Below are 26,496 nucleotides of genomic sequence, written 5' to 3'. Positions count from 1 at the left end.
TATCTAAATGGATCAGACTACTGCAATCTGAGTGTTGCCTTCTAGCTAGTGGTTATTCTCCCGGAGCAGGATCAGTAGAAGAGAACATGCCGGCTACAGGCTGTTCAGCCACTACCGTTCTCAGTCTGGTGTGAACTTCAGGTGAAATTACTGATCGTTCAGGTTAACACCCACGCTGTGAAATCTCACAATGTAGGAGCTAGAATGTAATCATTGCCTCTACCACTAAGTCAGTGCTGTCTGCAAGGAGCAAGGTGAATAGCTGATGCCACCAACCTTATCTGATGAAGAGATAAAACCTGACAGAAAATGCACTGATTTCAGTCTCAGTGAAGGTGGTCAAACCTACTCATTCTACTACACAAACGGCATAAATTAAGAGCCCAAACACAGACACAGATTTGCCACATCTTCTACATCAACTGGTGCTTACTAAACCCTTGACTGTGTCCCAAACTCATTAGAGCGTGGTAACCAGACAGGAACTCTCCAAGGAGCGGAGGGTGCTTTTTGCTGAACCTTTTTATACATGAGGATAGCAGAATACAAAACCCGTATTATTTGTATCAGCCCTTCACAAGTCTCAGTTCTTTTCAGATCCACAAGACTCAGTCCTGAAAGCAGGTACAACAAAAGACGCAAATTTTAGTGCTCAACCCTCTGAGCAAACCATCCTCAAGACACCTGGCCAAGTCACCTAGCCTCCCACTAGAGGAAACCATGAAAAAAAAGCACCAGTCTTCTGAGAATCACTATTGAGTCACATCTGAAATGCAGACTATAGATTTCTCAACTCCCCCGTCTCTTTCATTCTCTGTGATCCCAGAATTCTCAATGCTCACAACTGCTTCCCTAGTCCAGCATACTTTTCAAACTCTCTTCTCACTCCAGCATCTTCACCCCTCTTTCTCAGTCTCTTCCCCTGCACCTCACAATGGTGTAGATTAGACATAATGTAAAACCTAGCATCAGAATTGGACTGAGAGTGTTGCTAGCACTCCATAAATGCAGAGATAAGGATGAGGATGTTGCTACCTATCATTTTTTTAATGTACCAACAAACAGGGGGAAAAGAGTTATTAGAGTTGCTGGAATAAAAAAAGAAGGCAGTTGCACAGCATTAACACAACTGGTTTCACATTTTAGACAAGACAATCCTTATCATGTCATAAGCTAATGAACACAGGACTACTATGCTTGGTAACCCTCTACAATGCATGTAGAACAAGGGCCCTGCATTCAACTGAGTTTCCTAAATAAGCCAGCAATACAAATAAGCACTGAATAATTACTGGATAACAATATCCCTCATACCAAGCCATGGATTGCCCTTTTTCTTTGAAATATTGCTTTTCTAAAAAAGATAATAGTTATAATAGTAACAAGAACATTGAATTCCAACAATTTTATTTTCTTTCAGAAAAAAAGCTGTATTTTAGAAATAAGTGACATGAATCAGATGCAGGTACTATGGGAGGAAACTGTTCCTATACAATTAAGTACTCTCTTCATGTGAGCAGATAAAAGAAACCCCAAGCACATCATATTTATAATTTTATCTGAAATGATTAACCTTAGTCACAGTTCATGAAGTGTTTGTTCAAGACCTACAAGAACTTGGGTTAAGAAAGAGCTCTAGGAATACGTTAGCAGAAGTCTCAGGCATCTTCCAGGCAGCCACACAAACTTCAACAGCTTTAAATTTTGAAAGGGACATGGTAAATTCATGCTGTATTACTACAAGTGGCAACAATAAAGTAGGTAGCAACAAATGAATGCCAAAAGAGGTGAGAAGGCAAAGAAACCCCAAATTAAAACTTCTCTTGCTCTGGAAAGCAACTTGATAAAAATGGTCTTAGTCCATAGCGTGATTTCACATGTGCTACTTAAATATAATGTCCTCCTGTTCTGCTTTTCACTCATTTGCATATTAAAATCAAGAGAATATAAGAATAAAATGGAGGCTGCTCATCTCTTGTTGACTGAAGCCAAGCAAACAATTCTGATTTACTAGAAGAGACTCACTCATAGTAAGTAACACTGAAGACAACATGTCTTGCAATTCTCTGCACTAAATTGGACCTGGCAATTATTTTTGCACAGTGGAGGGAGATAAAGGAGAAGGGGGAAGGGGTGGGGGGAGCTTCAAAGAGCAACTAACTTTTTACTGTGCCTGAAACTTATACTGCTGTGCCTGAACAACTTCTAAACATGAAAATGTATTCTTCTATCAGCTATTTATTGTTGCGGTACAGTAAAGAGTAAGATCCTTCAAAAGAACTGAAAAGTTACCCTCAGAGGGTTGGTGGCTTTTTTGACTGGGTATCAATAAGATTGTCTGCTAGAAATCTACTTACGGCTGAGTGAGGTCACGAGTAATGAAGTCTGAACTCTTGAAGAGGAGAAAGATGTCACTGAGAGCTTTACATTTCAGAGAGCTGTTCATTGCTATCCAGTAAGCATCCTAAACAAAGATGGAGGTTATCCAAAAACACAGCTTTACTAACAGGAAGGAATGTGAGCTGCAGATCCTTCTAAATATTACACAACATTTGAAATACCTGCAGAAAATATTTTATTTTGAGGAAAATTTCATTAGCTGTTACAAGAGACACAATAGTTACTGTTTTTTTTATAAATAGTCTGTTGAAAGCAGAACAAATCAATTCTAAAAACTAAGTTTTCGGCTTACTGCTTCCAGGCACTGTCTTGGAATGCTTGTTTGAACACAAGTTTCCCTTGAGAACATGATACAGACACATTTGGGTGTACTACACTTAAGGTGTAGCTAGAGTACCTAAAAATAACCAGAGGGAAGCTCACTGCTCTTTAAAAAAAAAAAAGTGGGGTTTTTAATCTTTATCCCAGGCAAAGTTTTCAACCAGTATCTTAAATGAGAAGATTGTGACCATCATCACACTGTTACCTGTGACAAGGATACACAGTTTTACATAAGAAAGCCAGTGCTGTCTTGCATCAGTCTCACCAAAGTGCACCATCTAGGTCTAACCCACTAGAACAATTTGCTGTATCATACTTCACTGTATCTTGTTTACCACTTCATCCTTCACCAGAACCACTAGTCTCTTCCACTTTTCAATGCATTAAGATAAAACAAACAAAAGCATCCTTATGATAACATCTGTTACAAGTTTTGAAAATCAGCATTCTTACCCTTGGTGCGCTCCAGTTAAGTTTAGGAAAAACACTACCACCCAAGGAACTTATTGCTTCTTGAACTTTAGCTGTGAACTCAGGAAATTCTGGTGCCTGAACAAAGTACAACAGAAATATCAGTTTTAATATATTTAGTAGTAAAGTGTAGCCATCTTCTAAACACTATCTGAAATACATATTGCAGAAGGAATAAACTTGTCAAATTCAGGAACCAAGAACCCCACAAAAATAGTGCATTTGTAGAAATAAATAACTTAAAAATCAACTCTGACATTCTTTCAATCACAGAAAATTGAAAATGTGTTTCCAATTCTCACTTTCATTACTAGCAAGACTCCATGAACTTCAGGGGAAAAACCCAAAACTCCACAACATTCATCATGAAAGCTTCAAGAGGTGGCAAATGTACAACTCAAATAGACCTTAAATACATACCTGTTGTTTTATAGCCAATGGTAGATTATTGTATACAAATAAGAGCCAAGAAGATTTAAAAACAAGCAAACTTTCAAAAATAGCTTATTTAGAATTAAGCATCTCTTTAAAAAATCTAAAATAGAAATACTGTAGCATCCTGTCAAAGTATTATAAGGTACAAAAGAGATCAGCTCTGTTTTGTAATAGTTCTCTAGTTGCATTTAGGAGCACAGTAAGAGAGCAAAAATAAACTAATCAATTCATAAGCAATATGAGGGACAGCCCTCATTTAAGCTTTAGTTTTACGAAATGTTGTTAGTAATACTTTCACTTATCTGCTCTTACATTAGGTTTTAAAGTAGCTCCTTAACAATACACTGCATCAAGAGGGGAAAATAGGTGAAAAGTAACAGAGGGGAAAAAGCCTCCTTCGGATGCTATAGACTCCACTTCGAATGTGGTACAATAGGAAAACTGCTGACCTTTAAAATAATATGAAAGGATTTCAGGCATACGTCAAAAACTTTTCATGTAATAGGATTTATAGCAAAAAGTATATAAGAACATTATTTCTGCCTGAGTACTTTTGAATTCAACTCAAAGCTAACTTCTATGCTAAAGTTAATCCGTCTCTAAAACAACAAGGCCCTCACGGCCACACAAGTGTCCAAAAAAAGTTCGTATGTTTTTCTGTCTCCTTTCTGCAGACTCCCAAATGCAAACACTTAAAAAAACCCCTCTCACACTGTAGCGCGGTGACCTAGACTGAACTTTACACATTCTGAATTTTTCCTTAGTATGTTATCTAGTCTCCATGGGAAACTACACTTGAAAAACTGAAAAAGCACTTCTCTTATTTTTAGAGCTTCACTCAATTCTAGAAATTGTTCTCACAAGAAGTAAACCTCTTCATCCGCTGCATTCTGATCAAATCTCCTCTTGTTTTGACAGAAGTCAGGAGTCACACTATATATGTAATACCAGCACATACTAACGCTCCCTGGGGAAATGCCCATCATGTAATTTGATTAATACAAGTGAAGAAACATACACAAGAGCATAGCTCTAAGGCTGCATAAACAAGCTAGATTCTAACATTTCCTAAATTCTGAATGCCTGACTTTGCAACCATCAATACTGATGCACATTTTTTTTAAACACAGAATTTTCTAAAATTCTGTATTTAATTCTTCAGAATATAAAAGGGAAAAGGGAAATAAGTTTACCTAATGACTCAGGCATGCCATCAAATCTGAATAATCACAAGCACAGCCCACTTTACTGCTCCCTGAGCCAAGAAACCAACAGAGAATTGTAACCTGGGATTCACTGTTAGTAAGCTATGAATGCCCAAGGCTGACAGTGAATGCAGAACAGCAGCCTTCAGTCTGTCTCACTATTCTTTACACATTATGTTCCCTAACTGTCTCCCTGTTCAGCTTCCACATCGCTATTTGATCCATTCTCATCTCTTGCAGTAACTCCAGATGCAGCTCCCCACCCTTCTGCATTCCACACAAGCAGTTTCTTCACTCTTCATTGCTGATGAAGTGCTAACAGGTGACACTGAAAAGCACAAAAGACTTTCCATTTACTCACTGACCTCAGAGCAGTCCCTAGTTTTCAGGTGGAGAAAGCATATTTGCCATAGATGAAGCCTTCAGAGCAATCATCCACCAAACTTACAAGATGGTAAAGAGCACATTGTGAAATTCTACTTTTAGAGTCTCCTTCTTTGACCAAATGTAGTTGTATTTTTGTAGGAACTAGCTGCAGGCACAAACCATGTTCATTATTAACCATTTTCAAAGTTCCAGGTTTGGCAAAAGACAAAGCCCTACCAGTCTCTTAACAAGAGCCACCCTGGAGGCCAGAACACCCCTCTTCTTCCTCTACGCCTGCTTTTATTGCTGAGTATGATGTTATACAGTATGGAATATCCCTTAAAGACAATTTGGGTCAGCTGCCCTGGCTCTGTCCCCTCTCCTTCTCTTGCCTACCCCTAGCCCAGCCTCTGGGGAGGGGCTGGGGCAGACTGGGAAAAGAGAAAGCCTTGATGCTATGCAGCATTCTTCAGCAACAGCTGAAAGTTAACCCCATCGCAGCCAGCCCCAGTAAAATGTTAGCTGTTAAAGCTGCAATCCGTACGCAGCACACAATGCTCACCTAGCTAAACTGAAATCACTTGGCCTATACCTTTCTGATGGGTGTCATACCTCTTGATTATGTATTTCCTTGTTGTGTTGTATACTATAATGAAGCTTGATTCAAAATTCCAATACGATTTCTTTAGCAACATTAATGTGAGCTCTGCAAAAGGCAAGATGGATGCCAAAATCCTTGTTCAGAACAATTTACAATCTAAAGCATCTACTTCATCAACGCTTAGATATTTGGACTGAAGCTATTAGCATGTGCAAATTTGGCATGTATTAGTTTTAAAATCTAGGCCATGAATTCTGTGCTAGCATACACACAGCTCAGAGCAGAACTGTTGTGCTGCTAATTGCACCTAATTCAATGTGAACAATTCAACGCTTAGGGAGCAGATGTGACTGAAGTAATGGCAGACAAACGACACAAGTATGTTAACTCTCTGACAACAATAGGGCAATAGCAAGTTTCAAAAAAGATGTAAAAAAACATATCAAGGAAGCCTGGTTCATATCCATCATGATCCCGACTCTAAGCCAGGCACAGTGCAAGAAACGCATAGGCAGGAAAAGGAAAAATTAAAAAAAAAAAAAAAGGAGAAAAAAAAAGGATAACAGAAAGAAATGTATTTGGGAGGAAATAATGGCACAGGTGTAAGAAAAGAGCTGTGAAAATTGAGCTGCAGGGGCTTCATTTCTTCTGCATCCAGTCTGATTAAGTAATTGGGAGATATTCAAAGCAGTGAAAATGAAAGACAGCTATATTTAGAGCCATACTTCAGTTCATTTCCTATAGTCTAACAAGTGTGTGATTGTTGGGGATGAAGAAAAGCATTTTATTTTTAGTTAAATAAAATTAAGCTAGCAAAACTTTTTTTAAAGTTGCAGGCATCTACACTGCCATCTGTCTAGAAAGGTCTGAAAAATGTTAAATACAGCAACAGGTATCTCTAACTGGCAAAAAGTTCATATCACAAGGTTGCAGAAAGGATACTGCTGACAAACTCACATTAGGTTTTACAGGATCTTACCTTAAGTGTTGTAGTATTCTCATCATCTGACCACTGTTCAAAGAAGAACAAATCAAAGGTTACTGTTTTCCTGAGACATCCTTTGTAATTTATGAGAACATCAGAATTCACATAGCTTCCTACAACACACAGACCAAATCGCTGCCTGCTGCTCCTCTGTAGCGTAACACCACCACCCTCCAATTACTACGTCTGTAAATCAAGACAGGAAAAATACTGTATATTCAGCAGAAGTACTATTCTAAAGTATAGGTATGAGACAACACCTATATATTTTAACTGTGATTTATAGCACAAACTTGGACATTTCAGAACTCAGCAAAGTCTTCCCTGTCTAAAGCTTGTCTCCAGCTCCAGCACTTCCATCCTTAGACCCATGATATATTAGTTTCATCTGTATTTCTCTTACACCACCTTTCTGTACCTTCTGTTACCTTATACTTAAAGCACTTTTAGCATTTTTCTTCTAGAGTGCCCTTCTGAGCAATTATGGCCTCAGAAACTTTCATTGTTTCTTGAAATAAGTCCTCCAAATGTACTCCTCCTCCTAATTTTTCAGGACATGAAACAGCATTAAGTTCAATTCCAACATCCTTCAACACTCCCTACTCACTACAACAAATGCAACTACTAACAAAATAAAAAAATAAAAAAACCCATCTGTAAAAAGAGCACAGAAACATTTTAAACCTTGCCTAACATCACAGTATAAATAACTGATGTTTTAAAGTTCTTCAGTGCAACTACCACGTGATTATTACTTTTGTGAACTACTCTCCTCACCTATAAATTACGCAGAACAGGTTACACGTTCATATTTTTCTCAGGAGACTTGACATTAAGTTACATTTTATGCTGACCTGTATTTCCTCTGCACCATCGTTCCCCTCCTGTGAATGATTTGGCAGATCTTCTCTAAATCAAAAAATCAGCAGGAAAAAAAATTAAGACTGGAGTTTGACTTGATCATACATATACATTACATTTCCACAGCAGTTACCAGCTGTTGATCTCAAAATGTTTCTGGAAGAAGATCAGGCCTCAAAACCCCTGGCAAGAGAAAGATCAATGCAAGCCAGTACAGCAAACCAAAGAGCAAACACCCTGGCACTAACACTGGGCCTTACCCAAAACACTTTGCTTCTTTCAAATTAGCAGATCACTTTCTGCTCTGAAAACACCATAATTGAAGCTTTTCAACACCCTATTAATCATTCTTTTCCAACTTCACTGTACTGACAGAAGCACAAATTAAACAATTTTTTCTTTTTAAAAAAAAAAAGTTCAATTTAAATTATGCTTTGCCTCCATACTCCTTTCCCAAGTAAAAATTTTTAAATTTCAGAAAGAAAACATCCTCGCGCTCCACACAGAAAAGAAGGTCCTATGGAAAGTGGATACGTAGTCATTAGCTTCTTCCTGAAAAGCTCCTTTTTCTACAGAGGTGAGATCTGCGACTGTAAATACTAGCATATCTGGGTGAAAGCACTTAACTGCAAATATTCCCTTGAACTTGTAGGTAACTTTTCAAGTTCTTTAGCCAATCTGAGTGTGAAGATCTTGGAGAAGGCCAAGCCCTTGAAGACTTATTCACAGCAAGTCAGCGTAGCAAACAGGGTAAGTTCAAATGTATGTCCCTGCCAAAAGTCAACTCTTCAACAAGCTGTCTCTGTAATCCCTCAACATACTATTGCAGGGGTGAAACTATCAATTTAGTTTTTGACATCTAGAGGTCAGATACCAGTTCACTTAGGATTAAAAGCGATCTTGGCCTTTACTGCACGATCACATTCACTTACCACTAAGAAAGTTCAACTCTGAGAATAACTGGTTTCTAAAAGGGATTTTGAATTGGAAACATTAAAACATGACTTAAGTCAATTATACAGCTGTCCATCATTCCACTGAAGACAGCAGAATTTGTATAACATAGCTGTAAAGTCAAACCCTCAGTTTCAGCTTTTCTGAAGGCTTATTAAAAAACAAATGGCTGCTGCTAAGTAACTTGCAATATTCTGCAATATGGTTTAAAAAAACAATTCTAATTTTCTGTATACCTTTTACTTAAAAAAAAAAAAAATTTAAAATTTAAAAAGGCCTTTCATCTTTACAGGGTGTTTTACCAGCCTCAATTTTAGATAAATTGATTTCTGAGAAATCAGATGTAGCTCCCTTATACTCATAGCCTAATTGGTTGCTCTGGGAGAGGCAAACTACCAGTTAGGAAATGATGGAGTGCAGATTGATTTCCGAGTCTGGTCATTAACAAGATGTATGCATGCAATAATCATTTTAGAAGGAAGCCATATTGTGAGATTCTAAGCAGAAAACAAAGAGCAAGGCCTGGGTTCTTTCCAGCTGTTTCTCACATCTATCCACCTCATCCTTCTCCATCCAAAACTTGGCATAGGTATACATACAGGACATTCAGCTTTGTCCTATCCATGGCTTACATGTGTGCAAATTATTATACAAATTCAATAATTACTAAGGTTTTATATATAGCTTATCCTATTGAGAATTAAGCTAGTGATGTCACTTCACCCTTGGATAAGGCAGGAGGCATGTGAACAGCAGGACAGGTCAAGCCTCTGAACTGGTGCTAACCATATCAAAGCAGCCAGCACCTGAGAGAGTGGTAGACTCCACAAGGAAAGGCAGAGAAAAAATGAAAGAACTGTCTCTGCTTGGTCTAGAATGAAACTATTACATGGATTTTAGGATCTGCATCAGGCTATAGCAAGTCAAGTTTTACTAACAGCAACAGTCAGCCCATTCACATGCTCATACAGTACAAGGTTTACTGCAGCCAGAATGGTCAAATTTTAAAAACTTGTTATGCAAAACACAATATGTGTACACAAAATAGTGCTGTAAATATAAAACAGTATTAATACTTCAAAGGTGGAAGGAAAACACTCTGTACCTTCCTGAAACCACAAGCGTTCCATCATCCAGCAAATATTCTTTCACATTCTCTGGTAGGGGAAGTATAACACTGGAAGAAACAAAAATAATTTCTTTAATAACGTATTATTATTACTTGTTAAAATAATAAGAAGAGTTGAATAAAAATAACTTGTTTTTTAACAGAACATACCTCAACAACAGTATGTTTTATTCTCTAACACTATGAAAAAAAAAAATTATCTTTCTCCCCTCTCACCCCTTCCAAAAAAGCAATGCCCATTTTCCCTTCAGGGGGGCAGAGGAACATGAGACAGACATTTTAGATGGAATTCACAAGCACCCCATTTCTTCAAAAGCTCTATGAAATTCAAAGAAAGAGTGTGTGTGGCCAGCGAGGAGACATGTTGCTCAAACTAAAGGTTTCCTTTCTCAGATCCAAGCCACAATTTGCTAATACCACCTGAATGTCCAAAGAATGCAGGACTATCACTAAACTTACCCAAAATATGCATGTGCTAAACAGAAAAAACCATAAAAGATTAAATGCTTTGACTAAAAGCCTTATGTCACTGCTTTTCAATCCAACAGGGCAACTATCTGGAGCTTGACTTTTCTGAGTTATTGATAGTTCTTGTAACCATCCTGTGACCTGCAGCCACACCTTAGAAACAGCAGAATTTGCCACGGCTTCCAGAAAGACACAGAAACACAAAGTCAGCCACTTGGTTTGGGTGCGTTCAGCCTCAGTTTCTTTGAGCAACCAAGTGGGAACAGCAGTGATGTGGGTATCAGCTGGTTCAGTGCAGGCTCCCACCGGGAGAGCAGGAAGCACAGAGGGAGTTTGCTGCTCAAACCGCCCCCTCAGGGTGCAGGGAAGAGACCCCACCTCCCGGGACTCCAGTTTATAGCTCCATCAAGCCCTTCCCACCTCCCTCCCAGCTCTGCCCCACACAGGACCCTCTATCCCACCCAACCCTGCCCCAGCACAAGCCCATTTCCAACCCAGCCCAGCCCCACACGCCTCCCCACCTTCACCCTCACCTTTGCCCCCACACGCCCCCTACTCGCTTCTCGCAGCCCCTCACCCGGCCCTGGCCCAGGCCCGGGCCTACCTACACCCAGCCCAGCTGCACACCGCCAGAGCTCAGTCGCCCCCGACCCCACGCCGCCCCCCTCACCTGCGGATAGTGACAGCCCTGAAGCGCGGGTACCACACGGAGAACTGGCAGTGCGCCACCTGCTCCTTCTTCATCCTCACCCCCGGCCCGGCCCGCTGCGCCGCGCCGCTCCCGGAAGCTCCCGCTCCACCCGGAACCTCCCGTCGCTCCCGGCTGCCACCCGGGCCGCCATCAGCAGCGCACACGGCGCGGTGCCACTCGGGCCCGCCTGAGCGGCGCACACGGCCGCCGGCTCCCCTCGGCCGCCGCCGCCTGGCGCCGCTCCCGCTGCCATCCGGCCGCCGCCCGCGGCTCCACCAGCTGCCGGGCCGCTCTCCCGGCCTCGTACGTGCGCCTGGCCCGAGCGGGGGTGTCCAGGCGATACGCTGAAAACACGGTGGCCCTGAGGAAGCGGCGGGTGCGTTTCCCGCCCGGCGGGCTCTGCTTGCCCTCTTTGCCCGTCCCTTTGCAAGGTATCCCCTCCCCGGTGTTACAGCGGAGCTGTGTACCGACAGAACCCCCTTCCCCCTCAGGCGGGGCTGCGTATCATTTTATTTTGGGTAGGGCCGAGCGGTAGCTGGATATTAACGTTCGTCTGAGGCCCCGCACGCCGGCCGCAGCCGCCGGGCAGGTTGGGCCCGGGACGGGGCTGCTGCTGACTGTGCTGCTCGGTGGGCAGGGTGGGGCCTTCTGCGGGGCCAGAACCAGTTCGTTTTCCTTATTTTATTTGGTGCTGGTCACCCGTGCTGCTAAGCATCCTGGCAAAACACTCCTCCCCCTCTTCTCCCTCTCTCTCGTTAACTTACGCTAATTAATTGGGTTTGTTGCTGGAGTCATTTTGCTGACATGCCAGCACACTGCCCGATGGTCACAAGTTTCAAGTGACTCAAGAGCTTTTAGGGATGTTTATTTTCAGCACACACACCCGGGCACGCTGTTGGGTAAATGGTGCGTAAACACCGCCAGCGTCCCTTCTGCACGCTGCTTATAAGAAACCCCATATTTTGTTTTATCTTGTGCTTGCCTTGCTGAGCTTCCATTAAACCTGGCTGCTGTCAGCTAGGATGTGTAGTTTGTCTTTTGTCTTTTAAGAGGCAGACTTACTGTAGAATGTCTTTTGAAAAGTGATGTAGAAAAGCTAATCCACCTGTAGTGACATGGGTGGGTTAACAGAAAGCCCTGATGGCTTGGCTACTCTCTAAGCTGATTCACAGACCTCAGTTGGTTTAAGATTTTAACTCCTGGGAAGGATAATTTGGGAGCTGTGGAATGGTTCGATGTTGCCTTGAAAAGAAGCCACTCAATAAAGGGATAAGCAATGGGAATAAAGTTATCCCTTTTTAAAATGGTATACCTTTTTAAGGTCTGAGTTTGACCACATGAATTAAATAAATGGAACAAGTAGCATGATTTGCCAGCAGTAGCCTGCAATACTAGAAGCAGGCCAAACTTTTTGCATGATTTGTGGTTCAAGTGCAGTTGATTCGTGCTAAGGACACTGATAAATGTGGACACTTTGACATATGCTTAAGATCACACTGGTAGCTATTAAAAAATTTGAAGCATAGAGTTCATGCAATTGTATGTCAGGCAGTCAGGTTCGCAGGCTGCTGTGTGTTGCATTTTTAACTCGAATGATACAGTGGTAATATTATGAAATAGAAGAACCTTCCTGTCTGAGGGCTGCAAGACAAGGTCTATTCTGAAATCTAACATAGGGCTTTAGAAACTTGACATTGTAGTGTGCAAGTTTAATTTTCAGTTGCTGCTGATTTTGATGAACAAAAGGTGTTGCCACCCTTGACAGTATGACTAATGTGAGATACCGGAATTGCACCCTTCATTTAACTGAATGATGTTGCAGCTTTCTAACAGCAGAAATTCTCACTTGTCTACAGTCAACTGAATTTGGAAAAAAATACTTTTTTGGTGAACTGTTTAAAATGTCACTTACACGTAGAGTTATTGCACCCACTTGTGGAGGAGATCAAAACTACAGAGGCTGAGATAGATGAGCTCTGTGTTCGCTTGTTTTAGATTTTAGTGGTAATTCAAACGACTGAAGCGGTGTAAATTTTTGTTATTTTAATTCACAAGCTACCCTTGAGTCTGTCCACTGCAGAAGAGAGCAAGTTGTGTAAAAACAGCTTCTTCTATTAGATGAGGTTCTATTTAGTATGTATTTGTAACTGATATAGCTAAGTATTAATGCTGTTGTACAAACAATTACTATAGGTGCTTGTGGGATTTAGGGTACAGTTGTGATGATCTGTGTTTTGGAAACATACACTGATACTTGCAGGCTTATGTGGAAGGGTTAGTATGATCGATGGAATGGGATTTCCTGTGAGGGGAGACTAAAAAGGCAGACTTATTCAGCCCTATAAAAAAAAAAAAAAAAAAAAAAAAAAGAAAAGAAAAAAGTTGAACAAGAATATGGTTCGCTATCTACTCTCTTGATATATTGTTGATCAAAAAGGCTATAATTCTTTCCAAACATAGGAGGGGAATTTGTTGTAGCTAGGTATGTGAGGTAGGTTTTTGTAATTTTAAAGCTGTATACTTCAGGCATCACAGAGAGTCCCCTTTGTTTCCTCTGAATGACCAGGAACCCCTTGGAACTGCTGTGCTGTGCTGCGCTGCTTTTGCGTAAGGTTGGTGGAAAGCTTGATCTTGTATTTTAGAGTCGCAGCAAAAGACCATGGCCGTTGTCCAGCTACAGCTCTTTGAAGGGAGTATGAGACATAACTGACTCAAGAACAAATGGGGAACAGCCAACTGAACTAGCATGACATAGAAATTGGAGGATAAGCATGTGAGGTTCTAGAACAGTTTTTCATACAAATAGTAGTAAGGTAGATAGTAAATCTATGTAGTTTTAAGGTGGAGCTTCAGTGCTTTAAGAAAGGATTATAGAACATATTTCTGAAATAACAGAATTGGGTTTAATAGTTCAGGCTCCTTTTTCAGGACTTACGTTACATAAAAATGACTTGACCATTTGACTACTATGACCTACTTCATCCAACGAGACTGTCTTGAGACTTAAGAAGGAGCCTGCCCTGTGTACATGCTGAGGAAATGGATTTTTGTACATTGGTTTTAATCCTGCTGATAACCAGAAATATTTTGTACTACCAGTTCCTTTTAACTACTTTGTGGAATTAAATGCAAATCTAATATGTAAGAAAGGTGACTGTTGCCACATATTCTTAAGTGTTTCACAAATAGGCAGTAGATGTTATCATAAAAGGATAAAGATGAAGCAAAAAATGCAAGCGCTAAAATTGGGTGTGACAGAGAAGGTGATCACTCAGTTCTGGTTTCATTGCTAGAGACCCCACAGAGCCTTATTAAACTCTAGTTGAAGTCAACAGAAGGAATACTGTTGATTTTGTGGAAACTTTATGACCATCAGCACTGAGAATGATAGTGATCTTTGAGGTTATCTCATCTCTTCTTTAAACACTTAAACTGGTTTGCTTCTTTGCACTGTCTTTTTGCTTGTGATTCATGCAGATTTTCAGGACTTGAGTACTGAAGCTTGGTATCAGAGATGAGCTTCCTTCGAATAAGAGTTTCCGTGCTGAAAGTGCGCCATAGCTCTGCAGTGAGGCAGGGGACTAATGGTGAATCTCTGATGCATCATGTTTTGCTGCTCCCTGGTGTGCCTTTCAGGTAGAACTGGGTTGAGACAATCTTAGGTTTCTAGGGAGCATTAGGGTGCAGGCCGAGGCATTGATGCAGGTGCAGAGCCTTTCTCTGGCCATGCATTAACTGCCTTTTGCACGGTGTTAGCCACAGCATTCCCACTAAGAGAAACTGCCATGCTTTGGTCATGCTAATTCCACGTGCCACCTAGAATTGTGACACACAGGTGACTTTTTGACCTTGGTTTTTTGGGGGAGGATTGAGTCATTTACGTGTTTATTTTTGATGTGTGTAAGGTGGAGGTAGGTTCTAGTTCTGATTCTTTCTCAATAGCAGGCAGGTTTTACTGCTGAAGTCCTCTTGGTATAAGGTTTTTTTCCACTTTCACAGTGGAGTGTGTAGCCCTGTTGTGGCAACACTGTGTTGACAGAGCACTTCACCTAGATCAGAATGAAACAATTGGATTGGATCAGTTTTGTCTCTGTGTGTGACCCTGGAATAATTAGGGAGGGTGTCTTCAGCCAGTAGCTGCTTGGCAGCTGGCAGGACTAAAGTCAGGGATTTGACCCAAACTGCCACTTCTCCTTTGATTGACTCTGAAACCATCAGGTGGAGCTGAAAATAGGAATTGCACTTGCCATCACATGTCCCTAACTTTCTCCAGCAAGTTTTATTTGTTAATTTAGAATGCAGAAATGAACCTTTTAACTTTACTCTGAAAGCAAATATTGACTTTGTTTCATAGTAATCTGGACTTTGCACAGAAGGGGGAAAGCCTGACATTCCTGAAAATGGCAGCTGAGACATCCACAGAAGTTCCAAAAACTGCTAGACAATTCGTCCTTAAAGAAGAGGTATAACATGCTTGGGTTGACACATATTCTGTTGTTAAGTAAGTTATTTGAGACTGATCAATATGTTTGTGAGGGCAGAGTAAGAAATGCTATGTATGCTGTACTTCTGTAAAAATCTGCTCAATAGACAAAATGCTTCTTCCTGGTGGTCAGAGAGTTTAAAGAAGGTGGCATTTCTCTTCGATGAAATAATCATACAAATTACCAATGGGCAGAGAGAAATGTACAGTGTTGCATTATTTTAAGCTGCTGCTTCTTTTTTTGATTTTGCATCTCTTTCTTGTAATGTCTGCTCAGTCTAGTTTCAATGTTCGAGAATAATACTGATACCTCTATACAAATTGGTGGGTCATGAAATAGCCTTGTTTTCTGTTCCTTTAAGATGATGAACCACTAAGAGTTTCCTTAACATTTATGATTATACCTTCTTTGTTGCTTTCTGAAAGGGTTTGAATTTAGACACTTGTTCTAAAGACATTAGTAAGGAGGTAGTAAGATTTTTTAAAAAATACTGTGCTTGCATCTTCACAGAATCAGAAAATGTCAGGTCCTGAGGAAGGAATTTAGAGTTATTTCTGCGTGCTTATTAGGAGCGATTTCACCATAATTTGAACTGCCTGTATTTGTTTCTGCTCTCTTTTAAGTGAATTCTTAAAAGTTAATCTTTGGTGTTAAGGGCAGGTTTGGCAACAGCATCACATGGTTGTTATAATGCAAATGTAGTTTCTTTTCTCCAGTGTTCCTTCCTTGGAATGAACAGTCTTGTAATTTCTTTAGGTTTCAAGGTACCAAAACTTCATCAGGAAAGGAGAGACTCACATTGCTGGGATATATTTATGGGTGTGGTTTTTTTTTAATATGAATATTTTGCAAGCATAAACGGTTTCATTTTTGTAAGCTTTTCGGGTTTTTTATTAAGACCTGTGTTTTTGCAGGTAATATTTTCATTTTATCCTCTTTTTTCTTTTTTTTTTCTCTAATGTCTCTTTGTTCTTCTCCTTTGGATTGTTGTACTTTCTGATGGCATTGGGAGTTTGTAATAAGATCTTACGTATTTTAAGCTGTTTATTTTTTTCAGTCATTTAGTGGGATTAATACAGGAGAGTATTTACCATGCCTCTGCCAGTGGCCCTTACATTAAAAGTGATTCTGTAACTCTTCAGTAACTACATGGTCTGATGTTGGAATATCTTAGAATCATAGAACTATGGAATGGTTCGGGTTGGAAGGGACCTTAAAGATCAACTAGTTCCAACCCCTGTGCCTCGGGCAGGGACACCTTCCACCAGCCCAGGTTGCTCCAAGCCCCATCCAGCCTGGCCTTGAGCACCCCCAGGGATGGGGCACCCACAGCTGCTCTGGGCAACCTTTTCCACTTCTTCCATGAAAGTGGTGACTGATCTTACTTCCTTCTTCCTGCTTCTGGGAACCCACAACCAGGCTGCTGTAAGCAAAAGCAGATGTTATTTGCTATCACATTAATAGATAAAGCAATAAAAATAACTCATTCTAAAACTGAGTAGAGTAAGTGCCACACATTCTGCAAAATGTCTTTAGGCCCTAAATAGGGGATTTAGCAAAGCAGAAGTTTTGCTTCTAGGGCAGCTTCTGCAGGTTTTAATTATGCACCCAATGAGGCAGGTGATAAATTTATCTTTTTCTTCCAGGGAAACTTGGCAACTTTCTTTTTTCTCACCCTGTAGGTTGTTAGCAACAGGAGTTTTATCTTACTTTAGAAGGTTGTGAAACCACTTCCATTGTAAAGGTTTATGCTGCATGTCCTATAGTACTTTTTAATTATTGCCCCATGACAGTAGAGGCGAAGAGCTATACTTAAGAATATCTGATACTTTCACATTGTTTGTTTTGTATACGTAAAGCCTACTTTTGTTCTTTTTTTTTTTTCTTTTGTCTTTTAGAGTTGAGACATGTCTAATTTCTTACAGACTGGGGATTTTTTTCCCTCTAAGATTCCTGGGAACAGTAGTGTGGTTCTGATTTCAGCCATTTTCCCCTTTCTGCTTAGCAAATGGTAACTTGGTGACAGGGGTAATGATCTGCCAGTTCTGTCGCATGCTGCAGCAATATGGGACCATGATCAGTAATGTAGTCCTTTGTGTTCTCTGCAATGTTTAAAAAAATTGATTAACACAAAATATTTGGCTGTTTACTTAACTGAAAAATATATATTCCCCTCCTTGGACGACCAATGAAATGTGATTTTCATCTATTTTTCTTGTGGATCTTCCTGTACTCCAGTTCTGCAGTGATTTAGGAGTGAATACAAAGCTATTTAAAATATACCTGAATGCTTCTAAATGGAATTACTTCTTGTACCCGTAATGAGCATAATATTCTTCATCATGTCCCTTCCAGCTCTGTTTTTGTGACCACAAAGCCATTAGAAAACCTTATTGAGAACATATAGCTCTCCTTGTCCAATTTCTTTTACATGGAAATACTGTACTTTCCAAAATAAATGCCAAAACTTTTAAGTGTAAAAAATGTGTAGCCACATTTACAAACCATAGGAATACTATTGTTATGCCAGTTGCCTATTAAAATAATTGTTCTGAGGAACACGTTTTAAGAATTATGTGGGTTTATCCATCTCAGTTCTAATTTACTGGACACATGAATCACTTCTGATTCGTCTTTCTGCCTCCAGCTGATGCTGTACTGTGTGCTTCCGTACCCTACTTATAGCTGCATCATATACTACATTTCATTTCTCTATATTCTTTTTTGAGTTGGTGAATCTCTCACTTTTAAGTCCAAGACCTCCATGGCCACATGGGCCCTATTTGTTCCTTGTCCTGCACTAGAGGATAGTGGTGTGCCAGCCATGTGAATGACCTGTCAGACGTCATCCTTTTGCTGCAATTCAATTTTGTAATTTTTTTTCCCAGGTCCTCTTCTTCCCTTTGCTTGTGCTTGCTCTATTGCTGTCAGCAGTGTGTCTCATTAGACAGTAAGAAGTGATTTGTTCATCTTACTGATTACTTCTCATTTCTGTGGTCAGACCTATGGCCAAATTGATATAAATTCTGGAGATAGGCTTCTTGTCTGCCTACACCTTCAGCAAAGCTTAAAATACAAGTTACATTAGAAGAAGTAAACTGCTGGGCTAATAGCTGGGAATGTTTGCCTTTTAAAGGAATTACATGGAAGGTAACATCGCAGAGCAAATAAAGTCACTTAGCTCAGAAAAGACATTTTGTAGTGATGCCGAGCGCTCAGCAGTGCTCAGAAATCCTAAAAGGGCAGGTATGTATCGCTGCCCGTGGTTACAGAAAACAGCAGTTACGCAAGGCCACAGTCTTGAGATCGTGGCAGGGAAAGTTTCAAAATCGTTTGCTTTTCAGTCTTGCATGCTTAGCTGTCAGGCCATGCTCTCTGATAAGTGGGCACTCACGATGACTAGAGGAGCTACAGTCTGTGCAGACCAGTGACCCTTTTTCTTCTTCAGCTGAACTATGACCTTTGCAAAATCCTTCTAAAAAGATGATGACTTTTCAGTACATAAAATCCCATTGAATTCATTGAAACTTGGTTATCAAAGTCACATTAAGAAAAGTTACTGGACTTATTTTCTATACCTTTTCAACAACTTAGGGTAAATGGGATTTTTTCCAGGTTAGCTGTAGGAATGTTGTGTGTTCCTGCGTGTGTTCTGATGCTGAGATTTTGCTTCAAGAGAATCCAAAAATAATTGTGTTTCTCCCCTTAGCCGCAAGTTATCTTTGGGATTAATCTTATAATGTGTTTAACAAAGAATTCTTTATTTTAGGTAATTGTAGAAAGAAAATGGTTGAAGCTTGAAGAAACAACTTACACTGATCCCTTTGGTAAAACCAGGTAATTGCCTTTCTGAAATTTCAGGTTCCTGTGATGTTCCCCATTATATGGAGGATACAGAGTTACAAACCTATTACTCAACACAAGATGAGATCTCATTGTGCAATTTCGTTATAGTTCTTACTGTAGAGAGAAAAAAAACTTCCTGTAGCAGGCATGCTAGCATGTGGGATCAAATTTGCTCCTAAATGCTTTTGAGCACACAGGACCCTGGTTTACCTTGCATTTCCAGTTCCTTGTAACGATGCTTCTTTTTAACAATGCCATGCAAAAGCAAGTTCTAGCTATGCAGCAGCACTGCGATGACCAGTCTGTCTCACGGCTTTTCTGGCGCTTCATTGAGAGCTCCTTTTTCCCTGCTGATGGTGCTGGATCTTGCATACTGCTGACAAATTACTGCCCTCTTGTATATTATCACGCCTGTCCGGTTCTTTTCTATGCTTTAGTTTTGCTGTATTTATCTAGATGTAACAACATGGCTTTACTTCCCTCCCCTTAACGTGTTAGATTTTGTAGTGATTTCTTTCTCTAAGGCCTTCCCAATTAATCAGCAAAGTATCCTTTTAAAGAATAGCACTGATTGGAGCTTTTGTGCAAAGATTTTTATTGCTGGTGGATTTTTCTTTTTTACTCATCCCATTGTTTATTTTGAGAGAGCAGCTTTGGTCTTCATTGCCTGGATGCTACTTGTGTGCACAAGTAACTGAGCTGAGAGTTCACAGTAACTTACACTATAAACCTTATACAGAAGCAAGATAAAAGGTAGAATGTACATGGTGTTGTTACAGAATTTTATTTCAAAATCTGACATGTTTCATATATAAATTGCTTTATTTTACACATTTACAGGAAAGACTTGCCTGTTCTGTGACAATCATTTACATCTTTCCCTTATTTTTAGTCATCTTTAAGCAGTCATTAATTATTTTCTCTATCCCTCCTTTATGTAGACAAACCAAAATCATACTACAGACATTTTATAGTTCCGGTATGTGACAGGGCATGCCTAAGGCCAGCTGCATTCTTATGGGGCCTCACTGTGTGACAGTATATTTTGCTTTTAAATGAAAGTAGCAAGGGTGTTGTCCCAGAAGTGCACAGCGCCAGTTCACAGACTTGAGTTGAGGTATTTCTATCTTTTTACTCTAGTTTGTGCAAAGTAGGGAGCTAGGTGGTAATACACAAAAACTAGCTCACCTCTTAACACACAGTAAAACATTTTATACACTTTGAACAATTATTTACAATTAAGTTTAGTCACACTGAAGTCTCATTGGTTCTTACAAGCCTCATCTCCGTTTAAAGGTACAGCATTCTTTTTTTTTTTCACCTCATGTTTTGTAGGGAGAGGGCTTTATTAGTAAGGGGCTTTCTTTGCTCGAGGGCGGACCTTTTAGTATGCTGATTAGGCTAGTTCACACACAGTTCAAGTCATTTTCTGTTTATTCTCATTAACCATTTGGTTCTTCTTGAGCTTGTCATGTTACTTCTTGGCTTGAAGTATTTATGATATGTATTCCGTCTCCCAAGGCCATGTCTTGTTAACTGTTTGCAAGGATTAATTGACATCCTCTGGTTTTCAAATTACTTCTTGTTTTTCACTATACATATTTACATATTTTGTCAAAATTTGAAGTTAAAAAACAGACTGGCCTTCTATTAATAGTGTATCTGTGAGCCGGTCAGGTGCAAGGGTAGAAGACAACTTACATATATATTTGGTTTTTTTCTCTGTGTTAAACAGAACTTGGGAAACTGTAAAGCGTACTGGCAACAAAAAGGGAGTTTCAGCTGATGGTAAGATGTTGGTGACTTGTTTTGTTTGCATTTCTTCCCGTGAAAGTTCTTCTGATAAATTCACTGTGCAGAGGTAGAGCCGATCTGTTTCTGAGTGAATGAGGATGCGGAACAGCATCAGCAGAGCTCAGCAGAGCTTGCTGTACCCCTAAGCTAATGAAATGGTAACTTAAGTGCTGAAGAATCAGGAGCTTCCTGGTGGGAGTGTTTTCCCAAGATCATTTTATTCACTTCAGAACAGGAGTCATTTCAAAGACATCATGGTTGCCCTGATACAGAGCACCACACAGACTGAGTGGGGTCTGCTGTTAGGGGCTAGGGATAGAGCTCTCTTTGGACAAAAGAGGGACATGATTTAGCCATGTGAGGAGTGTAGGATGGGGTTCCATACTGTGACTTCCAAACAGTCTCTGCAGGCAAGAGAGCCCTTCCCAAGATACTGGTGAGCTAAGCCTTGGTCTTGCTTGGCATGTATGCCTCCTGCTTGCTGGGGTACTTTGAAGATTCCTTTTTGGGCTTTTATGTCTTACCACACATGATATAAGGAGCTTAAATTCATCGTTCAGGATTCTGGAGCAGGCACCTAAACGTTTAATGCTCAGAGTAACAGTGCTTGGGTTCCTTTCCAGATCTAACACTAAATACTCACTTTCTGCTGTATTCCAATTCTATGTACTTGTGTCTTCTGTCACTGTCTGTAGGTGTAGCAGTGATAGCTGTGCTACAGAGAACTCTCCATTACGACTGCATTGTCCTAGTGAAACAGTTCAGGCCCCCAATTAACAGCTATTGCTTGGAATTTCCTGCAGGTAAGTGACCGAAACCTTGAGTCACATAAAGCTGACAGTTAAGTGTGTTTAGATGTGCTTGGAGTGTCGATCTTAATGAAGCAGCTCTAAGCAGAAAACCATGGTGAGCTCTGTAGCTTGGTGTGCTGTTCAGAAATAGGAATACTTGATAATGAAGAATGCGAAATGAGCTCATTGTAGCAGACTGGAGACACTTTGCACAGTAGTCTGGTAGTAGAATATTACATTTTCCTCCACTCCTCCTTCCTCTAAGAGTCAAAGCTTCTTTCCCTCATGAGAACATTATTGCCATTTCCTGGGAAGGTAGCATGCTTCTGTAGATAATCAGAAGATGTGGGCATCAGCACGATGAATCCGGGAACTGGAACCCTTCCTAACACTTCAGTTTATCCCTCTGTAAAAATAGGGTAGTGAGGGTGTTTCACCTCTTCCATAAAGCTGGATTAGAGCTCAGGATGGGTATTGCAGCTAAGTGCTCCCTTTTCTGTTGTTGTGTATTACCTGTCTCACAGGCCTCATCGAGGAAAACGAGACTGCAGAGAGCGCTGCATTGCGGGAGCTGGAGGAAGAAACCGGGTACAAGGGGGAAGTCGTTGAATGTACTCCAGGTCTTTGCTTTTTTTATTTTCCCACCCAAAGCTAATTCTGTCTTTGATGGGTACTTTAAAGGTCTGAAATGCTGTAAACCAAAGGAAAAATCTGTGCAGATTAGCGGAGTAGTATCCCAAGGCTGTACCTGTTAATTAAGATTCTTTACACAAAACCCAATTATTCAAGGTGTGATTTGGCATTTTAGTATAAAGGTCTCAACTGTGAACAGCATCCATGAACTTGGGTAGAAAAAATAGCTGCACGATGCAGTCTGAGTGGAGGTCACCCTAATGTCAGCTGTAGGGAGGTGACACTACTCAGCTTTCCAACCACAAAGAAGAAAGGAGAGAATAATCTGAGTGAATCCAGAGATCCTTTGGAACATGATTGTTGCCAATCCACGCTTCCTACATAAATCAAAACAAAATGAAGGCAAAGCAAGGATCATAAATAAAACTTGAAAAGGTAGAAAGGTGAGACAGCTTACATATGATTTCAGTCATTCGTGTTGAGACTTGGCTTTTGATTATCAGGTACAACTGCATGCTGGGGAGTGAGAGAGATGGAGACAGGTGATGGCAAAATTAAGACTCTAATAGACTAAGGAAGTCTGTAAGGGAATTACAGTTTAATCTTCAGTCTGTGGAATGGGAAGTAAACCTAGCTGCTGAAAACAAGTCTTACAAGGAATCCAGAAAAGAGCTGAGAGTTTCAAAAACATTACTTTTAAGAATGTGTGTCGTGTTTTAACCCCAGCCAGCAACTAAGTACTATGCAGCCACTCGCTCACTCCCCTCCCCTAAGCGGGATGGAGAGGAGGATTGGAAAAAAGGTACAACTCATGGGTTGAAGTAAGAACAAATTAATAATTGAAATAAAATATAATAATAACAATTGTAATGAAAAGGGTAGGGAGAGAGAGGAATAAAATCCAAAAGATGGGAAAAAAATAATACAACTACGTACTACCCGCCGACTGGTGACCAGACAGGCCCTGAGCAGCCATCAATTGGTCGCTCCCAGCCAGCTCCCCCCAGTTTATATACTGGGCATGACATCATATGGTATGGAATATCCCTCTGGCCAGTTGGAGTCAGCTGTCCTGGCTGTGTCCCCTCCTGGCTTCTTGTGCCACTCCAGCCCTCTCGCTGGCAGGGCCTGAGCAACTGGAAAGCCCTTGGACTTAGCGTAAACATTACTTTGTACCAACTGAAACATCAGTGTGTTATCAACATTATTCTCATACTAACTCCAAAATGCAGCACTGCACACCTACTGAAAAGAAAATTAACATTATCCCAGCCGAAACCAGGACAATGTGAAACCAAACTTTTCACAACTCTTCCAGCACGAACATGTGCCAAATACATGCTCTGGCATTATACCAGATGTGAAAGCTTTTGTTAAAATGTCAAGGTGCATGATTTCTGCTTTCAAAAAATTAAAATCTACATGTGCTTGTTGGCAGCTCTCTGCTTGGACCCAGGTTTGTCAAACAGCACGACACACATTGTGAGCGTCACCATTAACGGAGATGAGGCTGAGAATACAAGACCTAAGCAAAAACTTGGTGAGTTTTGTACCATTTATTTGAAAATCTGGAGAAGATAAGAAAAGGATGTGTTTAGAAGAACTATCCCTACCACTGCATCTGTTCTGTCCCAGCTGATTTAGATGCTGTAGGTCCTTTAGATCATACCCTGCAGTCTGGATAAGCAGAGATATGTTTCTTTGTGGAATTCACAAGAAACATCTGTGTTAAGTGTCAGATATTGGCACAACCAGAATGAGAAATTTAGGTGCTAAACTTCAGGTGAGGGCCATAGCACTTGTGAACCTGGATATTCCTCTTAGTTGTGGCTTGACCCTCAGAGTAACTGCACTGTCACTCACAGTCAGCTGTCAAAATAGGGTTTAGTTGTAAACTCTATAGTGTATTTCAAAACCCTTAACTTACTACAATTGTTTTCTTTTACTTGCAGATGATGGAGGTACGTCAGGGAACTGTGCTCCCATTGGCAGTACAGTCAAGTGTGGCCTTCGTACAGCAAGTTTTACTTAGAAAATGTCAGTTAAAACTATTTTGGGATTGGTTAATCTCCTGACCCTAATCAAACGCGCATGAAATTGACTTTGGCCTAGACATGAAAATTCCTGTGGGGCATTATTGTGTCAGTTATCTACAAGTATTGCATCTGTAGCACCAGTATCTCAGGAAACACAAATTCCTGAATCCACAACAGCTGTAGATCAAGCTCCAAAGACAACTAATTCAGATAGACAGGGGAGGTGTAAGCCAACACCAATTCACCAAGAGCAAACCCTTTGTCCCTGGGCCGTTTTGGTCTTCAAACACATCTACAATCCATTACTGTACCAGTATAAGCCAAACAAAACTCCAGTTCAACAGTGAATTTTCCGTTCTCAGAAAGGAGCAGGTCTCCTTTCAGGATTCTTATCCTCCATAGCTGTCAGCTACACTGTTGTTCCCAGCTCTTTTCCAGTTTCTTTCTGCCAAACCTGGTTTTTAGTGGCCCCAGGTCACTGCCTTCCCCCATTTCATGGGCCTTTTTGCAATACATGAAGCGTCACAGCTTTTGGATTGGTGATAAGCACTAGGGCCAGGTCCCCTTCTAAACAGTAAGAAGCAGGACTACTACTGATCACTAATTTCTTCTCTCCTAGAATTTGTGGAAGTTATTTCACTTCCAAAGAATGACCTACTGCAAAGAATTGACGGTAAGAGCTTTCCCACACATTAAATGCACTTGTGTGAGCTTCAGGTAACCCTTAGCTTCTCTCCTCTCAGCTCCTCACACAGTTCTCATCCTAGAATACTGTATCTTAAAAAGCTGGGAGAGACCTGGCCAGGTGACAGAGTGATAGCATTAGGTCTTAGCATTAAGAATTTATGTCTGGAATGTTATATATATTCATTTTAGTAAAGGACTTAAATTTCTGTGGAAGTATTAACAGCATCTCATAACATTTTTGTTCTTATTTTCAGAACTAGTAGCAGAAGAACACGTTGCAGTGGATGCCAGGGTTTATACTTACGCGTTGGCCCTGAAGCGTGCAGCAGAAAAACCGCTCCAAGTTCCTTTTATGAAATTTTAAAACCAGATGATGAGAAATTTAGTTGAAAACTGCCCAATTTAGATGGCTTAGAAGTATAACTCTTCTTGTAGAGCAAAAAAAAAAAGGTTTGTAGGAGCGATGCTGATGTACGAATGATTGTGATGTTTTTACCTGGGGTTATGTAACTGACAAAAAGTGTTCCTTCTAACTGCTATCAAGCCTTGACCGAATAATCATAATAAAAATGCTGCTTAATTTTCAGAACGGCTCATTTCTGACTATATTGATCATTCCACTTACATTTTGGTATAAGGAAGATGCTGAAGTGACTGTAGTGGGTGTAATGCCACCTGTTCAAAAAAAAGGAAGATGGCAGGAAGAACGTGCGGCTCCCGAGTCCACGTGCACAGGCAGCATCACTGTGACAGCTGTAGGTCATTCTCTGCAGCAGCGGCAGCAGCAATGGGATGGAGCGTGTGTGCTCTGGCTGCTGTGTTTGAAACAGTACTTTCGGGAATTTCCTTTTATAATTTAGACCTGAAGATGTTGCTTCTTTCTCTCAGCGCAACTAAAGCTACCACAGGCCAGGGCTGGAAGGGGCCTCTGGAGACCATCTAGTCCAACCCTGGCTAACGCAGATTCTCCCAGAGCAGGCTGCACAGTCACACCCAGGCGGGTTTGAATGTCTCCAGAGAAGGAGACCCCACAGCCTCTCTGGGCAGCCTGTCCCAGTCTCTGCCACCCTCAAGGTAAAGAAGTTCTTCCTCATATTCAGATGGACCTTCCTGTGTTGCAGTTTGTGCCCGTTGCCCCTTGTCCTGTCACTGGGCACCGCTGAAAAGAGCCCGGCCCCCTCTCGGCGTTCACCCTTAAGGTATTTGCATGCACCGATCAGGTCCCCTCCCATCCTTCTCTTCCCCAGGCTGGACAGCCCCAGCTCTCTCAGCCTCTCCTCACCAGGGAGATGCTCCAGCCCCCTATCTGTAAAGAGAAAATTGGTTTGTTTGATCTAA

General features: G+C 40.8%; 2 protein-coding genes across 9 annotated transcripts in view; one reads left to right on the top strand and one right to left on the bottom strand.

Annotated features, from left to right (window-relative positions):
• The window catches only part of CDC123 (cell division cycle 123), a 37,823-nt gene extending 26,797 nt beyond the window's left edge, over positions 1-11,026 (bottom strand). Inside the window, exons 1-6 of one of the 3 annotated variants that reach the window (XM_040594579.1) lie at positions 10,867-11,026; positions 9,705-9,776; positions 7,639-7,693; positions 6,779-6,811; positions 3,175-3,270; positions 2,358-2,464 (exon numbers count right to left, since the gene is read on the bottom strand). In XM_040594579.1, the coding sequence (XP_040450513.1) occupies positions 2,358-2,464; positions 3,175-3,270; positions 6,779-6,811; positions 7,639-7,693; positions 9,705-9,776; positions 10,867-10,940 (437 nt within the window). In that variant the 5' untranslated portion in view covers positions 10,941-11,026. The remainder of the gene's footprint in view (positions 1-2,357; positions 2,465-3,174; positions 3,271-6,778; positions 6,812-7,638; positions 7,694-9,704; positions 9,777-10,866) is intronic. The other 2 variants (XM_040594578.1, XM_040594577.1) reach the window with 2 other exon arrangements.
• Positions 11,027-11,136: 110 nt separating this feature from the next.
• Positions 11,137-25,744, top strand: NUDT5 (nudix hydrolase 5). 6 transcript variants are annotated; one of them, XM_040594583.1, is made up of 10 exons: positions 11,139-11,263; positions 15,242-15,350; positions 19,141-19,208; positions 20,953-21,005; positions 21,707-21,814; positions 22,327-22,422; positions 23,874-23,975; positions 24,388-24,396; positions 25,091-25,144; positions 25,413-25,744. In XM_040594583.1, exons 2-10 carry the CDS (start codon positions 15,288-15,290, stop codon positions 25,520-25,522), a joined length of 663 nt encoding a protein of 220 aa, XP_040450517.1. In that variant the 5' UTR covers positions 11,139-11,263; positions 15,242-15,287; the 3' UTR covers positions 25,523-25,744. The 6 variants fall into 6 exon arrangements, with proteins under 6 accessions (XP_040450520.1, XP_040450517.1, XP_040450514.1 ...); XM_040594580.1 differs by having other exon boundaries at positions 11,140-11,318; XM_040594581.1 differs by lacking the exon at positions 11,139-11,263 and adding an exon at positions 11,360-11,378.
• Positions 25,745-26,496: the final 752 nt, after the last annotated feature.

The sequence above is a fragment of the Falco naumanni genome, chromosome 5 (assembly GCF_017639655.2).
Source record: "Falco naumanni isolate bFalNau1 chromosome 5, bFalNau1.pat, whole genome shotgun sequence".
Lineage (NCBI taxonomy): Eukaryota > Metazoa > Chordata > Aves > Falconiformes > Falconidae > Falco > Falco naumanni.
Note: the sequence above shows the minus strand (reverse complement) of the source record. Positions and strands in the feature narration are given on the sequence as shown.

What these genes read in the sequence shown, in the direction of transcription:
- NUDT5 (XM_040594583.1), top strand. Translation starts at nt 15,288, where the DNA reads ATGGCAGCTGAGACATCCACAGAAGTTCCAAAAACTGCTAGACAATTC. An exon ending in AATTCGTCCTTAAAGAAGAG is followed by an intron (nt 15,351 to 19,140) that starts GTATAACATGCT and finishes TCTTTATTTTAG; the next exon opens with GTAATTGTAGAAAGAAAATG. An exon ending in GATCCCTTTGGTAAAACCAG is followed by an intron (nt 19,209 to 20,952) that starts GTAATTGCCTTT and finishes TGTGTTAAACAG; the next exon opens with AACTTGGGAAACTGTAAAGC.